At 41.0% G+C, this 22,534-nt stretch overlaps 1 protein-coding gene across 4 annotated transcripts in view; it reads left to right on the top strand.

The window, feature by feature from the left end:
• CARMIL1 (capping protein regulator and myosin 1 linker 1) overlaps positions 1 to 21,441 on the top strand; it is a 194,688-nt gene extending 173,247 nt beyond the window's left edge. For 3 of the 4 annotated variants that reach the window (XM_030445387.1, XM_030445385.1, XM_030445388.1), the window contains 7 exons: positions 3,969 to 4,075; positions 5,785 to 6,214; positions 10,576 to 10,654; positions 12,549 to 12,782; positions 15,237 to 15,371; positions 18,011 to 18,157; positions 20,388 to 21,441. In XM_030445387.1, coding sequence (XP_030301247.1) covers positions 3,969 to 4,075; positions 5,785 to 6,214; positions 10,576 to 10,654; positions 12,549 to 12,782; positions 15,237 to 15,371; positions 18,011 to 18,157; positions 20,388 to 20,524 — 1,269 coding nt within the window. In that variant the 3' untranslated portion in view covers positions 20,525 to 21,441. The remainder of the gene's footprint in view (positions 1 to 3,968; positions 4,076 to 5,784; positions 6,215 to 10,575; positions 10,655 to 12,548; positions 12,783 to 15,236; positions 15,372 to 18,010; positions 18,158 to 20,387) is intronic. The other variant, XM_030445386.1, reaches the window with a different exon arrangement.
• The last annotated feature ends 1,093 nt before the right edge of the window (positions 21,442 to 22,534 follow it).

Genomic DNA, 22,534 nt, shown 5'->3' with positions numbered 1-22,534 from the left:
AAGCCTATGGCCTTTAGTTTTTCTTCTGTTATTTATGTGTTTCAGTGTGAAACCGTATCACAACATTTTTTGTCTTGTTTGACACAGCTTAAAACAAGGATGTGTTTCATGCTTTTTAAATTTGCTTTTGTTTTTTCATAGAAGCAGTTTCTGGAAGTACTTGCAGCTTTCACAGGAAACACACAAAATATCTTGAGACTTTTCAGTTATGTTGCAAGGGTTTGTTAAGTCTTAATCCTTTTTCCTGCCTGCATTAGGACATGGTAACTTGGCATGAATTCTAATTTCTGTCAGCTCCCAGAGGAGGTACTCTCTGACACCCAGCTTCCCACAGCTCTTCAACTAAAGATGGTGTTTTGGCCAGCAAATCTGCATAGTCACAGATCTGCTTTTCATGCTGGGACTTGCCTTAGAAAAGCAAAACAGAAGAACACTGTCTGTCTACTAAAGTCATTGGTGTGAACCCAAGTATATGTGTGTGGACTTCCCACAGTTCCATTTCTTTGGTATACCACATCAATAAAGGTTTATTTCTGTGATGGTATGCCCTTGGGGTCTGTAAGGATGTATCTGGAGGAGTTAATGTAGCTATCTCACAGCAACAGGGCACAGCTGATAGCATAAGTAGTCCTTTGCTTCTCTGAGTTATTCTGCCTAGTAATGAGTATCTGGGACCTTTTCTGCTCCTTGAGGATTATTGGCAGAGAGGACCCTTTCAAGTTTCTCTACTGTTGGGAAAGATCATATCACCCAATAGAGTACTTTTTGCACCACTTGGAAATGGAGAAGCCTTCAAGCAGAGGGGATATTCAAGCCAGCTTTCCATTCCCTTGTATTTAAAGGGAAGGACAGAGGTAGCAGAAGGATATACTGGTCTCTGCAATATAGAGAAAACACATCTGTGTTTGCTTTTTCCAATTCCAATTTTGCAGAATGCACATGTTTTCCCAGCTGGTAAACTTGCTTCTCTTCCAAACATACTCGGTGCATCCTGTGCCATATGCCAGGGGTGGGGAAAGTAGTGGGGGCATGTAAGGGCAACTGCTCTGCTACCAGGCATGGAAATAGGATGTACAGTGTCTTGCTCAACAAAACCAAAAGGCTTGCTTCTTGTAGAGGAGAAGTGTTACTTCCCATGAAAGTGCAATGTTGTGGGAATCCTCACCCATATGAACTCATTAGGAAATTAATGGTTTATTTAGTCAAAAATTGAAAGGAACATCTTGAAACTCATTTGCCCTTGTCTTGATTTTGTGGACCATTTAATTCCTTACTGGTTCCGACCTCATAACAAGTTTTTAAAAATGTTTGAAGAACTTAAGATGTTTGCTTTGATGCATATAAAAGTGAGACAGCCAAATACCAAAGTCGTGAGTGGACTGTGGCATTGTTTGCAGAATTGGTTTATGGCTGGTTTTGCCAGATTGAGAATACAGAAAGCAGTGCGGAGGAAAAGCACTTAAAATGTGAAAAGCAAAATCTTGACCTTTTACAGCACTTAAAGCAGGCCTTATGGGTCGTTTGCTCTTCCCATTATTTCCATTTAGTAATTCAAGGTGTCTCAGATAATCACAGCTGTATTTCTCTGGTTTTGCTGGAGAACAGATTTGTTCTTTGTACCATGAAAAATATAAGAAAAATTGAGAAAAAAAGGTGGAAATACTAACTTTTAACCTGGGGTGAGAGGGCAGACAGAAGAAAGATTTACAGTTTTGTCTGGGTTTTTACTGAAATGAGTGTTCAGAGTGAAAAAAAAGAGAAAGAAAGACCTAAGCACCACTCACTCACAAGTAGCTTTGAAACAAAATGGTGAAAGAAATGTTTATCATTTAGCATTTATGGGATCTTGACCTCCCGAGTTCTTCCATCATGTGTGAAGATGTAGTACAAGAAAGAAATTAATCTCTAGTGTATGAAAGAGATGGTGATTCATCTTATTTATTTGTGCTTCCAAGCCATTTTTTTTCCTTCTTAAGCAAAAGTCTCACCCTGAAAGTTAGGGTTAAAAAAATATGACAAATTAAAAATACTATTTTTTTCTTTTTTCAAATCCAGAGGTCAGTCTTTTAATATTAAACACTAAAAGACATTACAATAAATATCCATACGAATATCGTGTACCTTGAGGACTTATTGAGCCCTCAACACTTGTGTACATCTTTTAGGAACTTGCGGCTTTTTCAGATGTAGAGTTATTCCTTTTGTAAGGTAGACGTTCTCATTTGCTGTAAATTATTGGATCATTGCATTACTTCCCCTTCAGGACATGCACTTGTCTTTGATATTTATATGCTTGTTCCTGCTCTGTGGCTGCCCCCTCCCTGGAAGCGTTCAAGGCCAGGTTGGATGGAGCTTTGAGCAACCTGGTCTAGTGGGAAGTGTCCCTGCCCATGGCAGGGGGGTTGGAACTAGAGGATCTTTAAGGTCTCTTTCAATCCAGACCTTTCTATGACTGTGTTTCAGTTGAAATGTCAGTGTCAGCTTGCTTTTTGACTGAGCACACAAATGTTTACAGTGAGACAACCAGCACTGGTGTGACCAAACTAGATGTCAGTATATGCATTCTTACCTAGTGTTAGGTGTTCCAGCTAAACCAGTTCTCTTCAGAAAACCCCAGAGGTGGCAGAGTTGAAAATCTAGCAAGAAACTGTGCTCCTTAGAATAAAAATGTTTTTATAGAAGATACACAAGTGTAGTGAGAAAGCAGCCATTACCATGTGAGCTCTTTTCAGATCCCTATTACAGTGCTACAGTAGGTATCAATAGAATTTTAACTATTATCTTACATAACAAGATCAATGCTGGGATTCTAACAAGGCTCAGCCACTGGAAAGTAAGAAATTTCACGGATGTGTCAAAGCATTATTTCATATGCAATCCCATTGTCCTGGCTTAATGAGTCTGGGTTTAGTCTAAACAGCACCTTTTAAGAATATTTATTTTTCTTTTTAGAGGCGTGGAAAAGTTGAGCATTCCAGTTGGGAAGGGAACTTGGGATTATTCTGAATTATTGTGGCAACTGGGAGATTCCTTGATTTAAATTGTTTCAAAGTTTATACACCCTGCTATTTTGTGGCAGACTGATTCCTGGTCATTAGTTCTACCAAGAATACAACTGGGTTGGGTCTTGTGGGTCCTCTGTAGTCACCTAGAAAGTTTTCATACAACATGTAAATTGAAGGAAGTCTCTCCTCCTGGTAATAGAGCTTTTCCACATCAAAGTCACACATGGGAGCCAGATCACATGAAAAATCCTCCCAGGAGGTGGCGTGTTTCATCTTCAGGAAGCTGCAGAGTCACCAGCTAATCTTCACAGGGCCTTTGTGGTTGCCAGGTACCTAAGTCAGCCTGGTTTAGATGTTTCCCATCACCCACATTTAAAATATGGACACTGAAACTAAAGGAAAGAAGCAGGTTTTTCATTTTCAGACATTCAGCCAAAATCTGTGCTTGATTACTGAAGTGAAACACCTGGTTCTGGTTTTAGAGTCTCTACTTTTGGAAGTGCTGGACAGAATGAATTATAAAAGGCTCTTGTTAGCCTGCTGGAGCTCTGTTTCTCAATCTTTAAATCCAAAATCCCAAACATATGTTCGTCTCTTAACAGGGAAACAACTAGCTGGTGAAAATACTTTCTTTTCAGATCAACACCTGATCAGGATTTAATTTATCCTTAACTGCTCCTTTATAATTAAACTAGTGCTCTATTCTCTCAAGGCCAAGGCATTTGGTTCCTGGTATCATGCACTGCAGTATCCAGTTTGTCACTGGTGTTTTGGGATACTTTATGTTTAATGCAATGTATCAAGTGGCCTGAATAAAGGGGCAATTCCAGCAGTGATTCAGTAATCTGCACTGAGGCTTGGTTGGCACACACAATTTTTATAATGTCTTAACTCCTAGTCATTATCACTGAAATAAATGTGCTTAGATTATCATGTACCAGTAAGAGTTCTTTCTTCTGTCAGGTGTCTGCTGGAGTGCCTCCAGAGGGGGATCAGAATGGCCTCATGGGGAGAGTGGATGAAGGTGTTGATGAATTTTTCACTAAGAAAGTTACAAAAATGGATTCAAAGTAAGTTCAAATTTGTTTGTTTGTTTTTAATACATATATATATATATATATAAAATCCATCCTGATAGTTGGGCAAATAGCACTTTTAAGTTGCATTTGACTTCTGTTCCCAATATCCAGGGTTGCTGTTGTCTCAGAAAATACCTCAGAAGACAAGACATTGTGAATTCAGTCCTCCCTTAAAAATGACTATTTTGAAATAAATTACTTTAATATACCATGTGGAGGGGAATATTGACTAGTGTGAGGTTTTTTTGTGATTCAGTTACCCTTCAGTGGCGCTCATTAGAGCTGAAGCAAAGCTGTCTGTTGACTGAAGCTCTCAGCTCCTGTATTGGTTGTACACATGGATGTCTTTGTCCAGTGTGCTGTTTAGGCACAGTGTTTTGATAGATGCTATTAGATTTAAGTTGGTTTACAAATATGATTAAGACATGTCTGACCTGTTAGTAGTATTTCAGATTTAGGCATTAAATTCACCTGAAAGGTAGGTCTCCTTCAGCTTTGTATTATGGCTATATAGCTTATAGATTTGCTTTGCAGCTGGTTGCATATTTACGGGACCATGCATCTAGATATTCTTGCATTCATGCATGTTTGTGCACAGACACTCACACACAGGCACAAATACTTCCATAAATAAATAATTAACTACGAAAGCTGGGGTGATTTCCAGACAACTTGGAATGACCCTTTCTGTGCTGTGTGTGACATCCATTAAGGAAAATGGTAGGTGTTAACTGGTCAATAGCTGTGACAGGAAAAACAAATGTTTTAAAGTCACTGTGAGTTATAGATATCTCCAGTGATGTGTGAAGCCATGTGTGATATACTATGTGCAGTGGAAAAATTATGGTAGCTTTGAAAAATGGATTAGCCAGCTTAAGTTCAGGGTGCTCACAGAGTACTGCATCCTCCTGTGCTTTCCTTGTGTGCCTGCCAGCCACCATTTCAGATGTCCTGGTGATTTTGCAATATTGCTGTGTGCCTGTCCCTGGCCATGCCCACAGCTAAGGAATCTTTTCTTTTGCTCCACTTGTGGTACTGGTGGCTCTTTTTCCAGTTGAGGTGCTTCTGTGCAGACATCTTATGCTCTCAGCTTTCCCCTCAAGCGTAAATACTCTGCTCATAAGATACCTGTAGAAAATCTTCTGCCATGTGAGTTGTTTTGTGGTTGGTTGGTTTGATATTTTTGAGGATGAGTGTCTGCACTCATCTATAGTCTTTCCATATTCCTTACTGAAAGTGGCTGTGCCAACTAGTTCCTATTTCAAGTGAGGCCCTTGAGGGACAAGATCCACCAAAATGTTCGGATCTGTTGTTCTCCTTTTACTAATGGGCAGATACAGATTGGAGGTGATGCACTCTGGAAAGGGAGCAGAGTGAAAATTGCATGTGCATAGAGGCAGCTTGGGCAGGGCTCCACCAAAGCCACATTTGACTGGTGTTGGAAGCAGCTGGATGGCCAGTGAAACTGCTGCCTTTCTTCATTGTGCAATGCACAAGGCCATCACAGGAATCTTCAAGACAGTGTGATCAGTGTTAGTTGTCCAGTTTTTCATTAGGGGACATTAACTATGACTTGGCCTAGGGCAATCTCTGGATCATACAAAAGATTGGCTTTGCCTAGGAGAAGTCATGAGGTACTATTCAATAGAGAAGGAGGAGGGGAGTGGAGAAGAGTTTAAAATGTCTGTGTCTTTTATTAGGAGGCCATCAGCTAAAAGTTCAGACATCGGTGAGCCCGGTGAAGCAGGTGATGAGAAGAAGAAAAGAGACTCAAGGAAGAGTGGCTTCCTTAACTTAATCAAATCAAGAGGCTCCAAATCTGAACGTCCGCAGACTGTGCTGGTGGCAGAGGAACCCTCCTCACCCAAGGTTGCTTCAAAAAGTCCAGCCGTGGACACAAGCAAGAAGGAGGTAAAGCCTGCAGAGCCAAATGGTGGTACAGAGCGATCTGAGGAGTTAAAGACACCAGACTCACTGGAGGAAGCACAGCCAGATGATGCTGCAAAAGAAAGGGGTGACAGCAAAGGAAGCCCCCAAGGAGGCCGGAGGTATGGCGTGCAGGTGATGGGCAGTGGACTTCTCGCAGAAATGAAAGCCAAGCAGGAGAAGAGAGCAGCCTCTGCTCAGAAGGTGAAGGCAATTTGATTTCTCTTGAGTTGCTGAAAAAACAAGCAAGATCTAGGTGTCTTTAGGGGAGTTGGATTGGGCCTACAAGGGCTGGTGGCTGGGGCTTGACAGATCCAGTCCTGTTTGCCACCAGGGCAAGAACAGCTTGCTTTGGTCACCGAACATGAATACCTTGGCCGAGGACTAGGCTGCACATGTGGAGCTGGAGAGATATCCACCTTTGAGCCTACACTTTCCTCTTGGGGAGGAGGTGATACCAACTTTTGCTTGATGCTAGGCCATTACAAGCACAGCAGGGGTCATATAATTGTTTGCTTGTATTAGAGTAATTTTTTAGTGACTAGTAAGCACAGCTTGCATGTCTCCACACTGTATATGTGGTTTGTTCATGTGTGATGGAAGCATGGTCTACAAAAGGTAAAACTAGGACAGACTTCTGACTGCATTCTTCCACACACCACAGTACCTCAGGTGTTTGGTAGTTAGCTACAGGGGTAACTGTTTGTATTCCTCTCTTCTGGAAGGTGATGTAGAAAGATGGAGACATGTACTGTATTTTAATTTATATATTCCATGCAGAGAAGTAAATCTTGCATCCCAACATTGTTTACAGCTATTTTGCATATACTTTTCTTGTTGCATTTCATTTTTACGTCCTTTTTTACCACACCTAATTTTATTAATGCTTTTCATTTCTGTATTTTAAATACTAAAATTCAAAAGAAAAGAAGCACGCATCTAAAAATAATTAATCTGTTCCTAGTTCCAAATTTCCTTCACTCTCTAATTTTCTTGTCTGTCAAGGTGCTTATGCTGGGCAGGAACACTGTTTCAATTTGCAGATGTGCAAAGTACAATATCCTTGTGTTACTCCAACCATTTTGTGCTGACCTATTTTGCCTGATGCCCATTTCCCATTGAACTTCCCCATTAGCATCTCCTGCTTCCTCCCATCTGCAGCTGGTGTGCTCTAAAATTACCAAAGGATCAGCCTTTTTTCACTCCTCTCTTCCTCTTCAGTGTGCAGAACTCCAGGGCTCTCAGATACTATCAATTCCCCACCATTATTCCCAAGTAATTTGGAAGGTGCTTCCTTGTGACAAAGCTCATCTGCAGGCTTTGCTGTGTTTTCCTGCCTTTAACACATTGCAGAATTGTCCTGCTGTGACTGAGCAAGGCATCCGAAGTTCTTTTTTACCTTTCTTCATAGATTTACTGTGCTTGCCATTATGTCTGAAATATTCCTGCAGAAACTGAAGCTTGTAGTAAGCAAATTCAAATTAATGCTGTAGTCTATGGTTCATTAAAGGGATCCTCAACATAAAAATGATTTTTTTTTTTTTAAAGAAATTAACAGTTCTCCCCCCCTTCCTCATTTGTGCTGTTCCTGCAAATAATGTCATTGATTTCTAAAACATGACGTTTACAAGTAAAATGCCATAAGATTTACTTAAGAGAGTTATGTTTTTCCTGTAATTTATAGAATACAAAGCCTACTCTAGATTATATAAATTTTTACAACTGCATAAATCGTGTGTCCTTGGTGCTCTTCAAGTTCTTAACAGCTTTCCTCTAGAGTTAGTCAGATCTGGCACCATGTGACTGAGGTCAATAGTAGGATGTGTAACTTTTTTAAGTGGGGAGAGTAAAAGTCCTCTTAAATTGATGAGCTTACACAGCATTGGTTGAAAACTAGAATTTTAGATATCAAAAAGTTATTGCCTTTTCCCAGGATTTTTTCCATCCTTTGTTTTTTTTTAATAATTGGAAAGGTTTCCTCTCTTCTTTCAGATTTAATTATGAAGCAAATAGTGTTATTGATCTTTCTTTGTAAGATTTTTTTAGAAATTTATATTTATGGGAATGCAAAAGGAGATGCTTTTATCAATTTTTTATTTAAGAGTGACAAGAAAACTGAATTGAAATAGGAATCTGTACATGTCAGGGTAAGGAGTTATCCTTTCTTAATCTTGCTCAAACCACATAAAATTGAAGTTCTTTTCAAGAGAATTTTTCACACACTTCATCCTACCTAAATCACAAATAATTTAGGTTTGCACTTTTATTCTTGGTATTCTTGAGGATGAAAATCATCATACAAAATCCTGATGGCTGATCTACAGAAGATGGCATCCCACTGCTGTTACATTTTTTAGGATGAACATGACATCAGTTTCCCTAACATCTTCAAATTTATCCCAATTCCAGTAGGATAGAAAATTGTATTTTCCTTTGAGGTACAGATGGCTGCTTATATTCTCTGCTATTTTACGTGAAAACAAAGCCAGAAGGAATTTACTATTTCATTCATATCCTACCACAGTCTTGTTACAGATACAAGTGATGAGCAGGTGCACAGTAGATGGAAAGATGGTAAAATGCTTTTTTGTTTTCTTTTGCTTAGAATACAACGTGTGAATTGACATTTATGGTGTTTTGATTAGTAATGCCACTAGGGCATACATGAAAAGATCTTTTAGCTCCATCTAGTGTTTACAAACTGAATTTTTAAACACTTCAACCAATACCTATGAGCAGACCCAGGGTAGACTGTAACCCGTTCATTCATTGTAGGTGGCACACCTACAGCCTGGTCATTTTTTATCTGCATTATAAATTCACCTGCATTTTTCTGACACAACTGACAGCTTCTCAGAGTAAATTTTTGCAGCAATTGTTTAGTGTTGTCTCTGGACCATAAGCAGTTTGTAACATATAGTACAATAGATTGCCAAACATATTAGCATCCTAATTGCATTTTTAATTACCACTCTAACAGATGCCAGCACTTTTTTTTTTATTATTATTTATCTCTGTACATTTTCATGTTTCCCCATAATTTGGGAGAGAGGAAGGAGTTACATTGAAATCTGTAGTGAAATGAGGCAACCAGGTGCCACTAATTGCCAGGGAGTGAGCATGAGCTTGTGTCAAGCCCACCTGTGCCTGATTAGGGTGGGCCCCCACTGCGCATGAGCAGAACCAGGGGGCCAATAAAAGGTAAGACCGATGACACAGGCTCTGCTCACACTGGAACTCACAATCTCGGCATGCTTGGCTTTAAGTGCTGCTTTCAACACTGCACTACCTTTATTGCTCCACTAGAGCTCATCGCCAGCAGGGTGAGGCTTTGAGGAGTCTCAAACCTGCGGCCTCCAGCATTGCTCGGGGTGTGTCGTTACTGCGTGCTTAGCCGGCTGCGCCACTCAAGCCTCACCCTGGCGGCGATGAGCTCTAGTGGATCAATAAAGGCAGTGCAGTGTTGAAAGCAGCACTTAAAGCCAAGCATGCCGAGATTGTGAGTTCCAGTGTGAGCAGAGCCTGTGTCATCGGTCTTACCTTTTATTGGCCCCCTGGTTCTGCTCATGCGCAGTGGGGGCCCACCCTAATCAGGCACAGGTGGGCTTGACACAAGCTCATGCTCACTCCCTGGCAATTAGTGGCACCTGGTTGCCTCATTTCACTACAGAAATCAGTTTTCATATTGGCATACAGCTCTGTTAAAAGTCATTTATGGTAGCTAAGTATTGTGCGTATATCTTCAATAAGGAAAATGAGTATTTCAGTGAAAGTTTGTGAGAATTCATATTCCATGGAGAAATAGTTGGTAAATTAAGTTCTCAAAAAGATTTTCCAAGGTGTGGAAGAAAAATCCAGTAAGTGGAGAGTGGAATTCCCTTCACATAACCAAGACATTTTTTCAAAGTAACATGTAGATTTAGGAGGTGGAAAGTAGAGAATTTAGCCAAAGAATTGATGGTAGTTAAGAAATGAGCATAAAAACTGTGATTTCACACAGTGGTACTAGTGGCACCACTGTTCCTTTGTTAAACACCTTTCAAGAAATAAGGTCTGTTTGTTTTTAAAGGAATCCTGTAAATTTGTGGGCACTGCTGTTTCCGTAGTTGTAAATTTATCTAAAATAAAAAGTTGTTCTTATATGTGTGCAGAGCATATGATCCATTCAGCAGTCCTACCTTTAAAATCTGGATTTTCAGAAAAACACCCTACTTTAAACCTAAACCTACATTTTTGAATGGGGAGCTATCACTGGAGAAAAGCCTGTTTCCATCTAGCACCTTTAGTTTCAACTCCTGTCCATTAGCAGACCTGTCCCTTATGAGACAGGGTGTCATTGCAGCTTTGCTAGACGTGTGGCAGTATTAATAATCAAATCAGTGTTGTTTTCTTCTTAAAACTCCAAGACTTGAAAGAGAAACAAGGAGAGAGAATCTACCATTTATTATTATCAGTGCTTTCTCTGCCTTACGGCTTCCAAATTAGAGCTTTTTTCCCCACAGAACCACTGAATTGTGTTAATTACAGGTACATTAATAATATGAGAGCTTTTCTCATTTTTTCAGAAACTTGGGAATGAGGCAACTCCCAGAGAGTCTTTTGACACGGCGCTGAGCTCAGAACGACTCGATGGCAGTGGTACAGGTAGGTTTAAACATGGCATAAACAGCACATAGGGTTGCCACAACATGAGGAAGGCTGAAAAAACAGGCTGAAATCTAAATGGAGATGTGGCCATCTTGGTGGAGCCACTTCAGAAATTGATTTTGAGGTTCCATACCTTTCTAAAGGTAGTTTTAAAAGACAGCATATTCAGAGCATGCTGTATGCTTTTAAAGCCTGCTTATGTTTCGAGGAGGACTTTGTGTGCTATGTATGTCTCCTGATAGCATCAAACTAAAAACAGAAGTGCAAAAATAGTGTGTGCTTGAGACGTTAGAGTAGCTGAGGTGCCTGAACCCAATTTTTCTCAGGCCCTTGTCTCTGTATATGACTCCTTTCACCTCCACCTCCACTGTGCTGTGCATGCCTCTTCCTTTTGGCCTCCAGCTGTCACTTCTTTCTTTGCCACTCTTGGCTTGAGAGCTCCCTGGGGCTGCTCTTTGCTGTTGCAGCTACATTTTGACTTTATTTTGGGTTAATTTATTGTATCTTGCTGGGTTCTGATAATATTAGCAGGCCTGAGGTTAGGAAGGCAAGAAAAACAGAAAATTGATGCTGAAGTAGAATAAGTTTGGGAATTTATTCCTCTTTTCATGTCTGGATATTGTCTGCTTTTTTGTATGCACACAGGCACAAGTGGAGAAGGTTTCCTGCTGTTTCACTTGCAGGATGAAGGTCTCTTGCATGCATGCAGACATGAGCTCTCCCTCTCATGCACTCACACAAATATGTATGTGCCACACAGCTCTCTGTGGTTTGCCAGAGTTCTAACTCCAGCTGGGTTGACAAAGCAGCTACCTAAGCTGAAAAAAATTCACTGGAGATTGACTTCCAACAAATTATATCAACACTCTCCTCCCTCCCACTCTGTGCTCAGCACTTTTGAAACGAGTAGGATGTCTGAATGAGAATAGCAGGTAGGTAGGTCAAGTCAGCATCTATCAAGCACATACTTGGCTTTGCCAGCTGCCAAGACCACCAGTCTGCATTTCACTTAGTCCATAATTCTCCTCTGAAAATGAGGATGTGACAGTTGTTGAAAGTCCCAAGCTAGCATGCGAGTTCCAAGATTATCATTAAATCCATTTCATAAAGGCCCTCAGACTTCTCAAAGCTGCAAAGAAGAAAAGGAGGGCAAGATTTTTCAATTGGTTGGAGACTGGTGTCCAGTAGGCTTCCTAGCAACTTCCACAGCTAGATGGGAATGATTTATTTCTAGGAAGTCAGTATAGCTTTATCTGTATATATTTTGGTCTTTGTTTGGGATATATAACCTGTTGATAAACTTGCTAATGTGTGGAAGACATAATCCATATACAGTGTTATTAGATAAATCAAAATATTATATGAAGAATACTTTGATCTTGGCCAAGTTTCAAAATGTCCTCTAGAGCTTGCTAAAAGCAACAAATAACAAGATGTAGCCTGCTGATCACACGTTTGGGATTTATTTTCCAGGCCAGGATTTCTCTGTTGATCTTGGATAGCCAGCCTTTTGTCTGTAGAGGCACAAAACAGCCAAAGGCTGCCTTTTCCACTAATCCATCCCTGCTTTCTCAGCAGGTAGGCTGTACCATCTGTTCCCAGAAATGTAGAGGGAGTATAAGATCCATCATGCCAAATAAATTTAAAAGGGGAAGATGCCGTTGCCTCTGAGGCAACTGAATTATGAAGTTTAACACCGGCAAGAACTGGGGGGTTTAGATGCTTTTCTCACAGTGATTTTGAATGAAATATTAGTGATCCTCTCACGCACTCACACTGCAATGCAGCAGTGATATGTGAGCTAATGATGCTATTTTCCATACAAGCCTACCTCGGCACGGAGCTTTTTGTGTTGCAGGAGATTTTTATTTTACATGTCTGTTTATTTTAGTGCCTAAACTCCAGCAGGCCCTTCCAGAGAGTCGGTTTGCCTCAAATAAAGGTGACTCCATCTCAGCATCATCAGAAAAAAATTCAAAAGCTGAACCAAAGGCAGAAGCTGGTGCAAAGGCAAGAAGTTCTTCCAATACCCCAACCAGTCCCAAACCTCCACTGCAGTCAACAAAGCCCAGCCTGGCAGGACGACCCACGGTGCCACAGAAACCACGCTCTGCCTCTCGTACAGGTGAGGAGCTCTTCTCAGCATTTTTTATCCCCAGCCTGGGTACTCCTGAGTGGTGGTGGTGTGGAATGTGGAAGAGACACTGATGGTCACGTCCTAAGCAAAAGTTAAACGTAGAAGGACAGGTTCTTCAGTCACTTGTTCTTGACTTTCATCCTTCTTTTCCACCTTCCTCTGCTCTAATTCAAATAAGCTTATTTAAATGGTTTAATTTGTGATCCACAGTAGTGAAGCCTGAGGAGAAACACTAGCAGCAGCAGCAGAGCTGGTTTGAATTATGCTGCTTTCATGGAAGAAGAGAGCATAAAAAGCTACTTCAGCATCAAAGCCCTGTTGTTGTAGCACTGACAAAAATAACTATTTTCTTTAAGCATCTGTCTCTAAGTACGAAAGTCCTTGGGGTTTTCTGACAGGCTGCTCTTAGCCCCTCAAGTAAATGCCTGTTATTCTTAATAACTTGCACAAACAGATTGTCTCTTACTCTCTTTTTCCTTGCTTTGCCTTAGTTTCTTTCCTTTGACTGGGAATAATTGTACCTGTCCTTTTATAACCTCACAAGACTGCCAGTTGAATTACTATTAACTACTGCACTGTCCTAACCTCCTGCCCAGATACCATCTCAAGGTTTCCAGTAGCTGGAAATACTTCATCAGCTCTCCCATACATCTATGTCTGCTATTTATTAGGCCAGTGTCACAGCCCCCTCTTTCCAACACAGCAATTGAGGGGAATTAAATGCTAGTTACTGACTCCCACCAGTAGCTATGGCAAAATACAATTAGTTGCTAATAACTGAAAAATGTGAGCACAGCCATCTGTAGGAGCTTGCAGACCTATAGGTTTTTCCAATATTCTCTGTTGACCCTAGAAAGCTCTCATTTCTGGTGAGGACAAGGGGGCAGAGGGATATCATATTATTCCATGTCCTTGATGTGTACCTGAGCATTACTTAGTCACAGCACTCCAATGGGTACAGAATCACCTTCAGGTTTTAGATAGCTTGAATTATATTTCATTGGCCATTTTAGAAGCAGTCATAAAAATGAGAGTTGCCAGGTAAGATGCCCATAAAGATGAATGAGATAGGAAAGCATGGATGTTTTGGTGATGCCTCATCTGTTAAATAATGTGCTACCTCAAAATCTTGGGTATCAGGAAAATCTGAATTATCTATTTCTTCTGGCTCCCATAGGAGTGGCATGGCCAAACTCCTGGTAGCAAATTTTTCCTAAGTAATCTGGAGGCAAAGGAACACACCTTGGATGTCCCCATGTTATCAACAACTTTTGGAAGTGGTTCCTCAGTAAAGCACATAACAGCTTTAGTTCAGAAATACATAGCTGTACTTGCCAAGAATTGTGCTCATCCATATGTTGATACCAAGCTCCCCAAAAAAGCTGACCTCACAGGTGTGAAGAAGGTCCAAGAATTGGTGTAATTTTTCAGACTGAGTTTCATTTGGAAGGTTATCAAGTGGTAGCCTTTGTTGAAAGTAAAAGAAGTTGACTCCTTTGTGGTGACTTCTCAACAGCAAGGTAAATTCCTAATATTAATTTCCAGTATGCAACTGAATTAACTCATTGAACAAATAAGCAATACAACTCTTTAATTCCTTTTTCCTTCTCTCAATACCAATGTGTCTTTGTAGTTCCAGTGCTGTGTACATATACCACCGTTTATTCCTCTGGAAGCAAACTTACAAGCAGTTTAAGTAATCCATTGTAGCTGTACTTACTTGCTGTCTAGTGTAAGACTTTCCAAAGGTCTTCCTATAAGGACTGTAAAGATGGTAGTCAACTTGCCATACATAGCACATACCCAGCCTGTTAGAGAAACAAGATATCCAGATGGTTTAAACTATGGATTTGCATTTAAATTCCAGGTTTCCTCACAGTGTAGAGGGCAAAGGATTTTTTCTATTGAGAAAATCTTTGCAGATGCTGTCATGTTATGTACTGGCAGTTTATTCTGGAAGCACAGAGTTCTGTACACTATGAAATTTGTTTCAGTGGTTCACTTTTATGCCTTGTAACTGAGAAACAGGACATCTAAATTGATCAGTTCATTATGTTTCAGGACATTAAGAATACAAATAGAACAAATCTCCCAGAAATCCATCCAGATTAATTTTCAGCTGCTCTTTACAAATTGCACACTTACATCTTTCAGGAAATACTGTTGGTCCCATCAGATTTTTATTCATGCTGCAATAGCAGTGCACATTGGAAATATTGAAAGTGAGAGCTTTACTTTGGCTGTTACCATCCTTTGACCTGGATGGAGGACCACCATGTGTTTTCTTGACAGAATGTAAATCCCTACATCCTTCTTTTTCTGACACAAATTTTATCTGCTTCTTGCATACTGTGTTGAGATTTGGCCCATGGTAACAGCACCATTTATATGAGCTACAGTGCAAATATAACTTCCCACCTTTTTGTTCATGATACTCCACAGAGGATGCTCCAGAGTCTCCCTCCGGCCCCAGTTCCCCAAAAGTTGCCCTGCTTCCACCTGTGCTGAAGAAAGTTCCTTCTGATAAAGAAAAGGATGGTCAGAGCAGCCCTACAGTCAGATCATTTTCACAAGAAGGTAGGGATGTGGGTATAACTGTTGCTGCAGTGTGATTTTGAATTCAGTGTGTCATTGTCTCCTGATTTATTTTCACTTGGAAGGAAAAAGGGTCATTTATTTGGAGGGGAAAAAAAGAGGAAGGAAAGTGTATCTGGTCACCTTTTCCCCATTTCCTTCAGCCATGGGTTTGTATTTTCTTCCTTTGATCAAACAGAGTGAAAGATGAATCCCTGGCTATTAATAATGTAACTGAACAATTAAGGGACTTGTGTATATTATGGTTTAGTTTGGTCTGAATGGAGATGCTGATGGTCTCACACAGTAATATGAAGTGCAGCTCTATTGTTCAGCACATTTCCAGGGGGGCTGCTGTGACTTTGCTCCTTGCTGCCAGCCTCTTACTGTGTCTGTGCTCCTCCTCTCTCTGGGGCATTGCTCACCTGCTCCTTGAGCAATGTGTCTCTGGGTGCCAGGGCAGGGCATGGTACTTTTTGCACACAACAATAGGCTGCTGCTTTCTCTTTGCTGCTTTTCATCTCTGCACTGGATCTCTCCTTTGGCTGATGGGTTTGCTTGTCCGCAGTTGTGTCTTAGAAAAGTTAAGGCTTCCTTTGATAGCACAGGATATGTGGAGAAGTATTCACAGAAATAGTCTTAGCTGGCACAAATGGCAAGGTCTGTCATCTCAGAGGAAGACCTCTTTCTTTCCTGGGTCTCAAGAAAGACTGTGAGCCCCATTTCCATTCCAAATTGCCCTCACTTAAGCTGCAAGACAAAGAAAGCAGTGCCCTTTCACACTTCGCCAGCAGGTTTTCAGAGTGTAGAGGAGGGACAGATGAGTCAAGGCAGATATGTAACACTGAGTTGTGAAGAATGAGCAGTTGTGCTGCTCACAGATCCCACTGTTACCCTCTAGATGAGAGAAGGAGCAAAGCCATCCCCAAAGCAGGATGGTCCAGAGGTGTATTTTAAGAAGCTTCTCCCTTTCTCTCCTAAAATTACCATTTGTTCAACCTGCTCTGGAAGTGGGGGTGGACTAGATAATCTCCAGTGGTCCCATCCAACCCCTAACATTCTGTATATCTGTTGTTCTATGATTCCCTTTATGGAACAACTTGCCTCACTGTCTGAGTGTTGCTCTGCTTGGAAAATTGTTGCTGTGGTGGCTGCTGTTTGGTGACTGCACGTCAGCATGTGTGGTATCTGCCTACAGGTTGTGGCTCTCCCTTCAACCCCTGTATGATGCTGTCAAGCTCCTCTTCTGCCATAAAGTAGCCCAGCAGAACCACCACAGTCTCACTGAGTGCCATAGAGCCAGCAGAACACAGCCTGCCCAAGGACCTCTTCCCGGGAAGGGCAGAGGTTTCCAACAGCCCATGTTGCCAAAAGCTGCAGCAGTTTTTTATGGCTCAGGGGAGACACAGGGGTTTTGAAGTGCTTGCTGGTGGCTGTGGCAGTATGAGGGTTGCAAGGCAGAACAGAGCCTGTTTCTCCTGCTGTTTTTAGTCCTGGCAGAGTGTGTGTTGAGACAGGTGAACTGAGCTACAGCTCAGGGATCAGACTCACTGATGCACCAGTGTCATCTGTTGAGAGCAGCTGCAATCAAAGGCTCTTGCCACAACGTGGAGTCTCTCAGATGCTGTCTGATAACTGCATGTGCTGGAGACCTTGTTTTCTCACAAGGTTTTCACCAGGCTATGAGAGACAACTCGTTGCAATACAACCAGAGAAACAGGTTGCTATGGCACTTGCTGCAGATACATTTTCATGTGAGCTTAACCTCACAATTTCTGTGCTACATGTCTTCTCCATCTCCCTGTCATGAGAGGGGACATATTGGAGAAGCGTAGAATATAGGGTCACGACTACAATTTTTTGTGTTACAGCAGTCTCTAACACAGTGGAGATTTGACTAAGTTTTGCAGTTTGTGATTGTCAGACAGGAAAAGGGGCAGTGGCTTTATTTTTAAAATGTGTTGGCTGTTTGCAAACCCTTGACATGAAAGGTCAGGCACTGTGCTTTCCTTACTCCTTGCTCCCTTAGACCATCAGAGACAACTTAGCCCAACACAAGGCTTCCTAATTGTTGCTGCATTGCACTGTACAATTTTTATCAACAGCTTAGAATGGCTTAAGCGGGGTTTCCAGGTCCCTGCAGAGATGCTGTGCTTTGCATAAAAATATATGAGAAATGGTTAATTCTGTTTCTTTAACTTTTTAGTCTTTTACAGGTTTTTCTTTATTACTGTTTTACTTTGTTATTCAGTCATTCCTTTGTCTTTGCTTTCTGCTGCCCTTCAGGCTTACACGCTCAGTTTGTTTCTGCGACTGGTAAATCACTGTAAATCTGCCTAAGTTAGGAAACTAAATTATGTCTCCTGCAAGTTAGATGATACTTGATTACAAAATTGCTCATGAGTTTAACTGTACTGGGACAATCTCAAAATGCAGCTCTTTGCACAGCAGACCTGTAAGATTGGGCTGCAGTTACCAAAATACCAAATATCCACTACATTTAAGCAGGCGTCTGACATACTGTTTACTGCTCTCTGAACAACTGATTAAATGGGATAGATAAGTGATATTATTTATATGACTTTCTGTAGATGGGCCTGCAGAACAACTTAGGGGTATACGTTAATCCTTTTCCCTGCTAGAGCAAACAGGAGATTGTCCAAAAAGAGATACAGCTCACGACTTCACCAAACCACCTGGCAGCATGAAAACCACTTTGGGGCAGTATGCCACCAGTGCAGAAGAGGAAGCCAATGTGCTTGGGCAGAGGAAAGCAGAGCCCACTTCTGGTTAGAAGTTTTCATTTTTCATCAAGACAGTGCTTGATAACTGGCACTAACAATTAAGAAATGGTAATAACCAAGAAGCCACAAAAGGGTGTGGGTTTGTCACTGGATTATGAGAAGGCTGAAAGTGTCATGGGATGCTAAGAGTCTTGCTGTCTCCATGGGAAATATCCGGTGTGAAAAAGCTTCTGGGTGAGAAATGTGTGTGGATTTTTTTCTTTGTGGCAAGAGTAGCACATTACAGCTGCAGCCCCTCTGGTCAGTGCACAGGGTGAGTGGTGATGGCAGTGCCAGTGGCACACTGCCCAGTAAGCACACTGCAGGTAGACTCTGCACTGCTTTGTTTGCTTATGGACCTTTCCTTTTTGAGATGTGTGTGCTGCAGTATTTCAAAATTCATCTCAGTGTGAATATTGTTAGTGCCAGTTTCAGTACATCACTCCCAAAGCCATTTGAGAACTGAGTAAATCAGCTTATTTTGATATAGTGCTTTGCTGTTCAGCTGCATAAACAAACAAGAAACCACCAAAAGAACCCAAACGCAGCACTGTGCTGCATGCTTAAGCTGTGCTTCCTGAAGAGCAGCTTTAACTTAGAGTGAACTCATTCAGTAGACTATAAAATGTCATTGATCTATGTGTTTTTAAAATTTAAATGCTTCTGTTCTCAAATGGTATGTGTTTACATGCTTTTCTTTACCTCTTTAAATAGTTCGTTTAAACAATGCTTCAAAATTCCTTTTCTCTGAAGTGTTTTAATGCAGTATTTGAACATCTTATACAATTACATTTATTCAGTTTTTCTGTTTAAAATATGTCAATGTATCCTTTTTTTTAACATCCTAAGCACAAAATGTATAAACTGAACTCCTTTCCACATTGTAGAATGAAACTTAGCCCACTCAGACTTAGAATCTCTCCTCTGCACCATAATCAAATTAAATTTCAGATTGTTCTAAAGTAATCTCTTATAAAGTTAAGTTTTGAACTTGGGACTGAGCAGCATTGGTCCCTTGAGATTCCTCTCTGCATTTTCCATGTTCCTGACTCCGACACAGCCTGGCACCATGGAACAGCCATGGGAAGGGAAGGGAGCGGAGCTTCATGGACTGCACAGATGGGAACAGGTAGAATGATCACTGTTAACCAGAGCCAGATGTCCTTATATGAAATGGTGGAGCAAAGGAGGTGGTGCATAACTGTAACATGTAGTTTTGTGGGGGTGAAGTGAGGTGGCTTGTAACAAAGTCACGTTTGAGGTCTCCTGTGTGTTAAACATTCATTTTAATTGGAAGTATGAGCTATCAATCCTTGCGTAACATCACCCCCATTGATGTGTATACTAACTTTCTTGTTACCGTAGCAATTTTAGAGCACTGATTGGATCAGAAATCAGAAACAAGGTTTTACAATCTACTTTGCATTTCATTTCAGAGCTTATAGGTTTGGGGCCTTCCTGCGATTTTAAAGTGCTGAGCACAGAGAATGAGCACAGAGCATGGGTACTGCTTGCTTTTAGGGCATGGGAAGCTGGTATTTCCCCCTGCTTTCTCAGCTGCTGAGCACAGTGAGGTGCAGAGCGGGGGTCTTAGCTGGGAGAGATGCAAAGTGGGCTCAGAGCCACGGGTGTGTCCCCCATGGGGAAACAGGGCTGGCATGTGGACCTGGCAGTGCTGATGGGGCAGGCAGCCTCATTTCAGGTAACTTGAATGCCAGGGTGAATGTCTGTCCTGATGAAGGCTCCCTGAATCAAAAGGGAGAATTCTGGATGTGTCCTGCTAGGAAGAGGAGCCTGCCTGGGATGTGTGCTGAACAGGGTGCCCAGCAAGGGATATCCACCTGAGCAGTCAGAAGCACATCATGTGAGATCCAGCCCAGATGGAAAAAAAAAAAAATGCTCTTTTGAAGCAGTGTGTTGAGAAATTCTCCAGGCTGTTTCTGACTGTTTATCCACATCACAGCCAAGTACTGAGTTCCGTATTTCAAGTTTGTCTGCTTGCTGACCAGCAGCAGAATTAAGTTTGCTCAGACTGTCTCTCTGCTCTCTCACTTTTTTCTGGGTTGAAGAATTAATGGATCTGTGCTACTCACACAGGACCAAATGAATTCAGGTCCTGTGTGCATGAATGCAGAATTGGTTTTGTTATCATTTTATGATTATTGTTGTTATTATTAATATTTTGCTTCCTTTCTCTTCTACAGTCATTGCTAAGACCTGTTTCTGTTTTGTACAGCTACAAAAAGAAGTCCTGGGCAGCAGTCTCATGAGTTCCAGGAGCTGAAGCAGAGGTCCTTAAGTAAAGAAGGCCATCAGGGAAGCAAGTCCAGTGACTCTGGTGAAGAAGCAGAGAAAGATTTTATTTTTGTTTAGCAATCAGTCCAAGTGCTTTGTAGCGCAAGAGCTTTTTATAACAATCAGGGTACAGCAATCAACAGCCCTTCTAGCAAGCTGCTCTTTCACCACAGATACATTTCCATGCAGAAAACCTGATCTTCCATTCATGATTTCCAGTACACTCACTTGGCATCGATGAGGTCCTTAATTTCAGTTCTGTACAATACAGACATTCCTTTCCATGCCTTTGCTAAAGCCAGCAATCCTTTTATGTATTCTACTTGAATTTCTCTGAAGCAGCTACAAAGAGTGCCCTGAGTTAGGGCATTTAGAAAGCAAAGCAAAATAACTGGACACTGTCTTACACTAATACACTGTACAGCAGGTAATGTGTTGTACTGCTGAATGTAAATGTGTCAAACCTGCACGTGACTTACCTATAAATATATTCTTGCGGTATGCAATTGCACATTGTAATTATATTAAAAGAGCACACTAATAAAATACTTTGTATAGATTATATATATTAAATGCTTGGGTATGGTTTTTACATTCTCCCATAGGGAGCTTCTCTCTTCCTGTTCTCATACTGTACATAAAGCTCCAGTGCTTACATTTGTGTACCATCAGAAAGCACAACAGAGAAGGATTTGGATGACGTATAATCATGGTATGCTTCCACGTTCATTTATTAATGTATATAGTTGGTTGGAATGAGGACAACTGAAATTTTATTAATATTGGTGTTTTCTAGAGGCCTTCCTCAGTTCTGTCTGCATATTAGCTTCCTTTCTATGTGTAATTCTATGAGAAAAATACTTTGACATCTGTAAAAACATTTCAGCTTTTGGGGAACGGGGTGCAAATTTCACAGTTACCCACTTACATTACAGGTTGAAGGGATTTTATTCATATGTATATTTGTAACAATAAAAATGATTTTGCAACTCAAATACTAATCTTCATTTTTATGGTGCTATTTCTGGTCTGGTGGTCTGCTCTTTGAAAGATGGCATTGTGTCAGGTGGACAAAGAATGCAGTTAAGACAAAACCTGTGTAATCTTTTTCTGCTTCTAGTAAAATGTCTGTTCTTGCTGGAAGGGAAACATACATATTGTCTTCATAAAATTACTGAAAGAAGATCTCTTAATTAATCCTCCTCTCTTGGGATTTTAACAAAGCAGCCTTCACATCAGCCAGAAACATGTCCTATCTAAATTCTCTATTTTGGTTCCACAGGACAGAACAAAATTGTTTTGGTAAGTCTCTCCCAAGAACCTGACCTTGTAGTGGCTTCTTGCCTGGGTAGAAATGCTCAGATACCTGTCCATCAAGTGACCTCCCATCTAACCCCTGTGCACTACTGACTGTCACCACTTCTCTTCTTACTGTAGCCTTTTGCTTCAGTACTTTGCAGGAATTCTTTGTGAAGTTTTAAATCTCAGAAGTAAGGTACAAGGCAGTGGGAAAAGAAGTCCTGAAGGCTGAGGGTTTGTACCCAAGTACCATGGAGTTTGCACTGTCTTGAAATTTTGAACTTGTCTATAATCATAAAAAGAAGATTCTTCATTTTCATATAGGTATTTTCTTCCTTTATTGTGTATCTGTGAGAAGAGAAGACAAGTGGCAAAGGAAAACTTCAGATACTTGTATTGGAAATGAGAAATAAGTCCCAATTAGTCTGCTGCAATTTTCATTCCCACATGACATGGAAAAGACAGCTGTCTGAGAAGTGTAAGTGTTCAAGAAGGGTTGCCTGATTTTGTTACCTTTGTGAATGAGACAACAGTAAGGTTTGTTTGTAGTATTAATTTAAAAACTAGATCTTCCAACTGCTGAGAATTTCTCTTATTTGGGCTTGATGTCATCAAGTCACCAGTCACTTAGAGCATGGTATTGGTCCTGCTGTGAGAAAGCATGGCAATAGTTTGTGCCTGTCATTTGGTACCAGTAAGACAGGGGTGTCTGAAATGCAGTGGAGAAAGTATGTGTTTGTGCTGATAAACACAAGAAGAAAAGCTGTGATGCTGTAATAGTTGTCTGCT

This window comes from Calypte anna, chromosome 2 (genome assembly GCF_003957555.1).
Source record: "Calypte anna isolate BGI_N300 chromosome 2, bCalAnn1_v1.p, whole genome shotgun sequence".
NCBI lineage: Eukaryota > Metazoa > Chordata > Aves > Apodiformes > Trochilidae > Calypte > Calypte anna.
The sequence above is the reverse complement of the archived record's forward strand: the minus strand, read 5'-3'. Positions and strand labels throughout refer to the sequence as shown.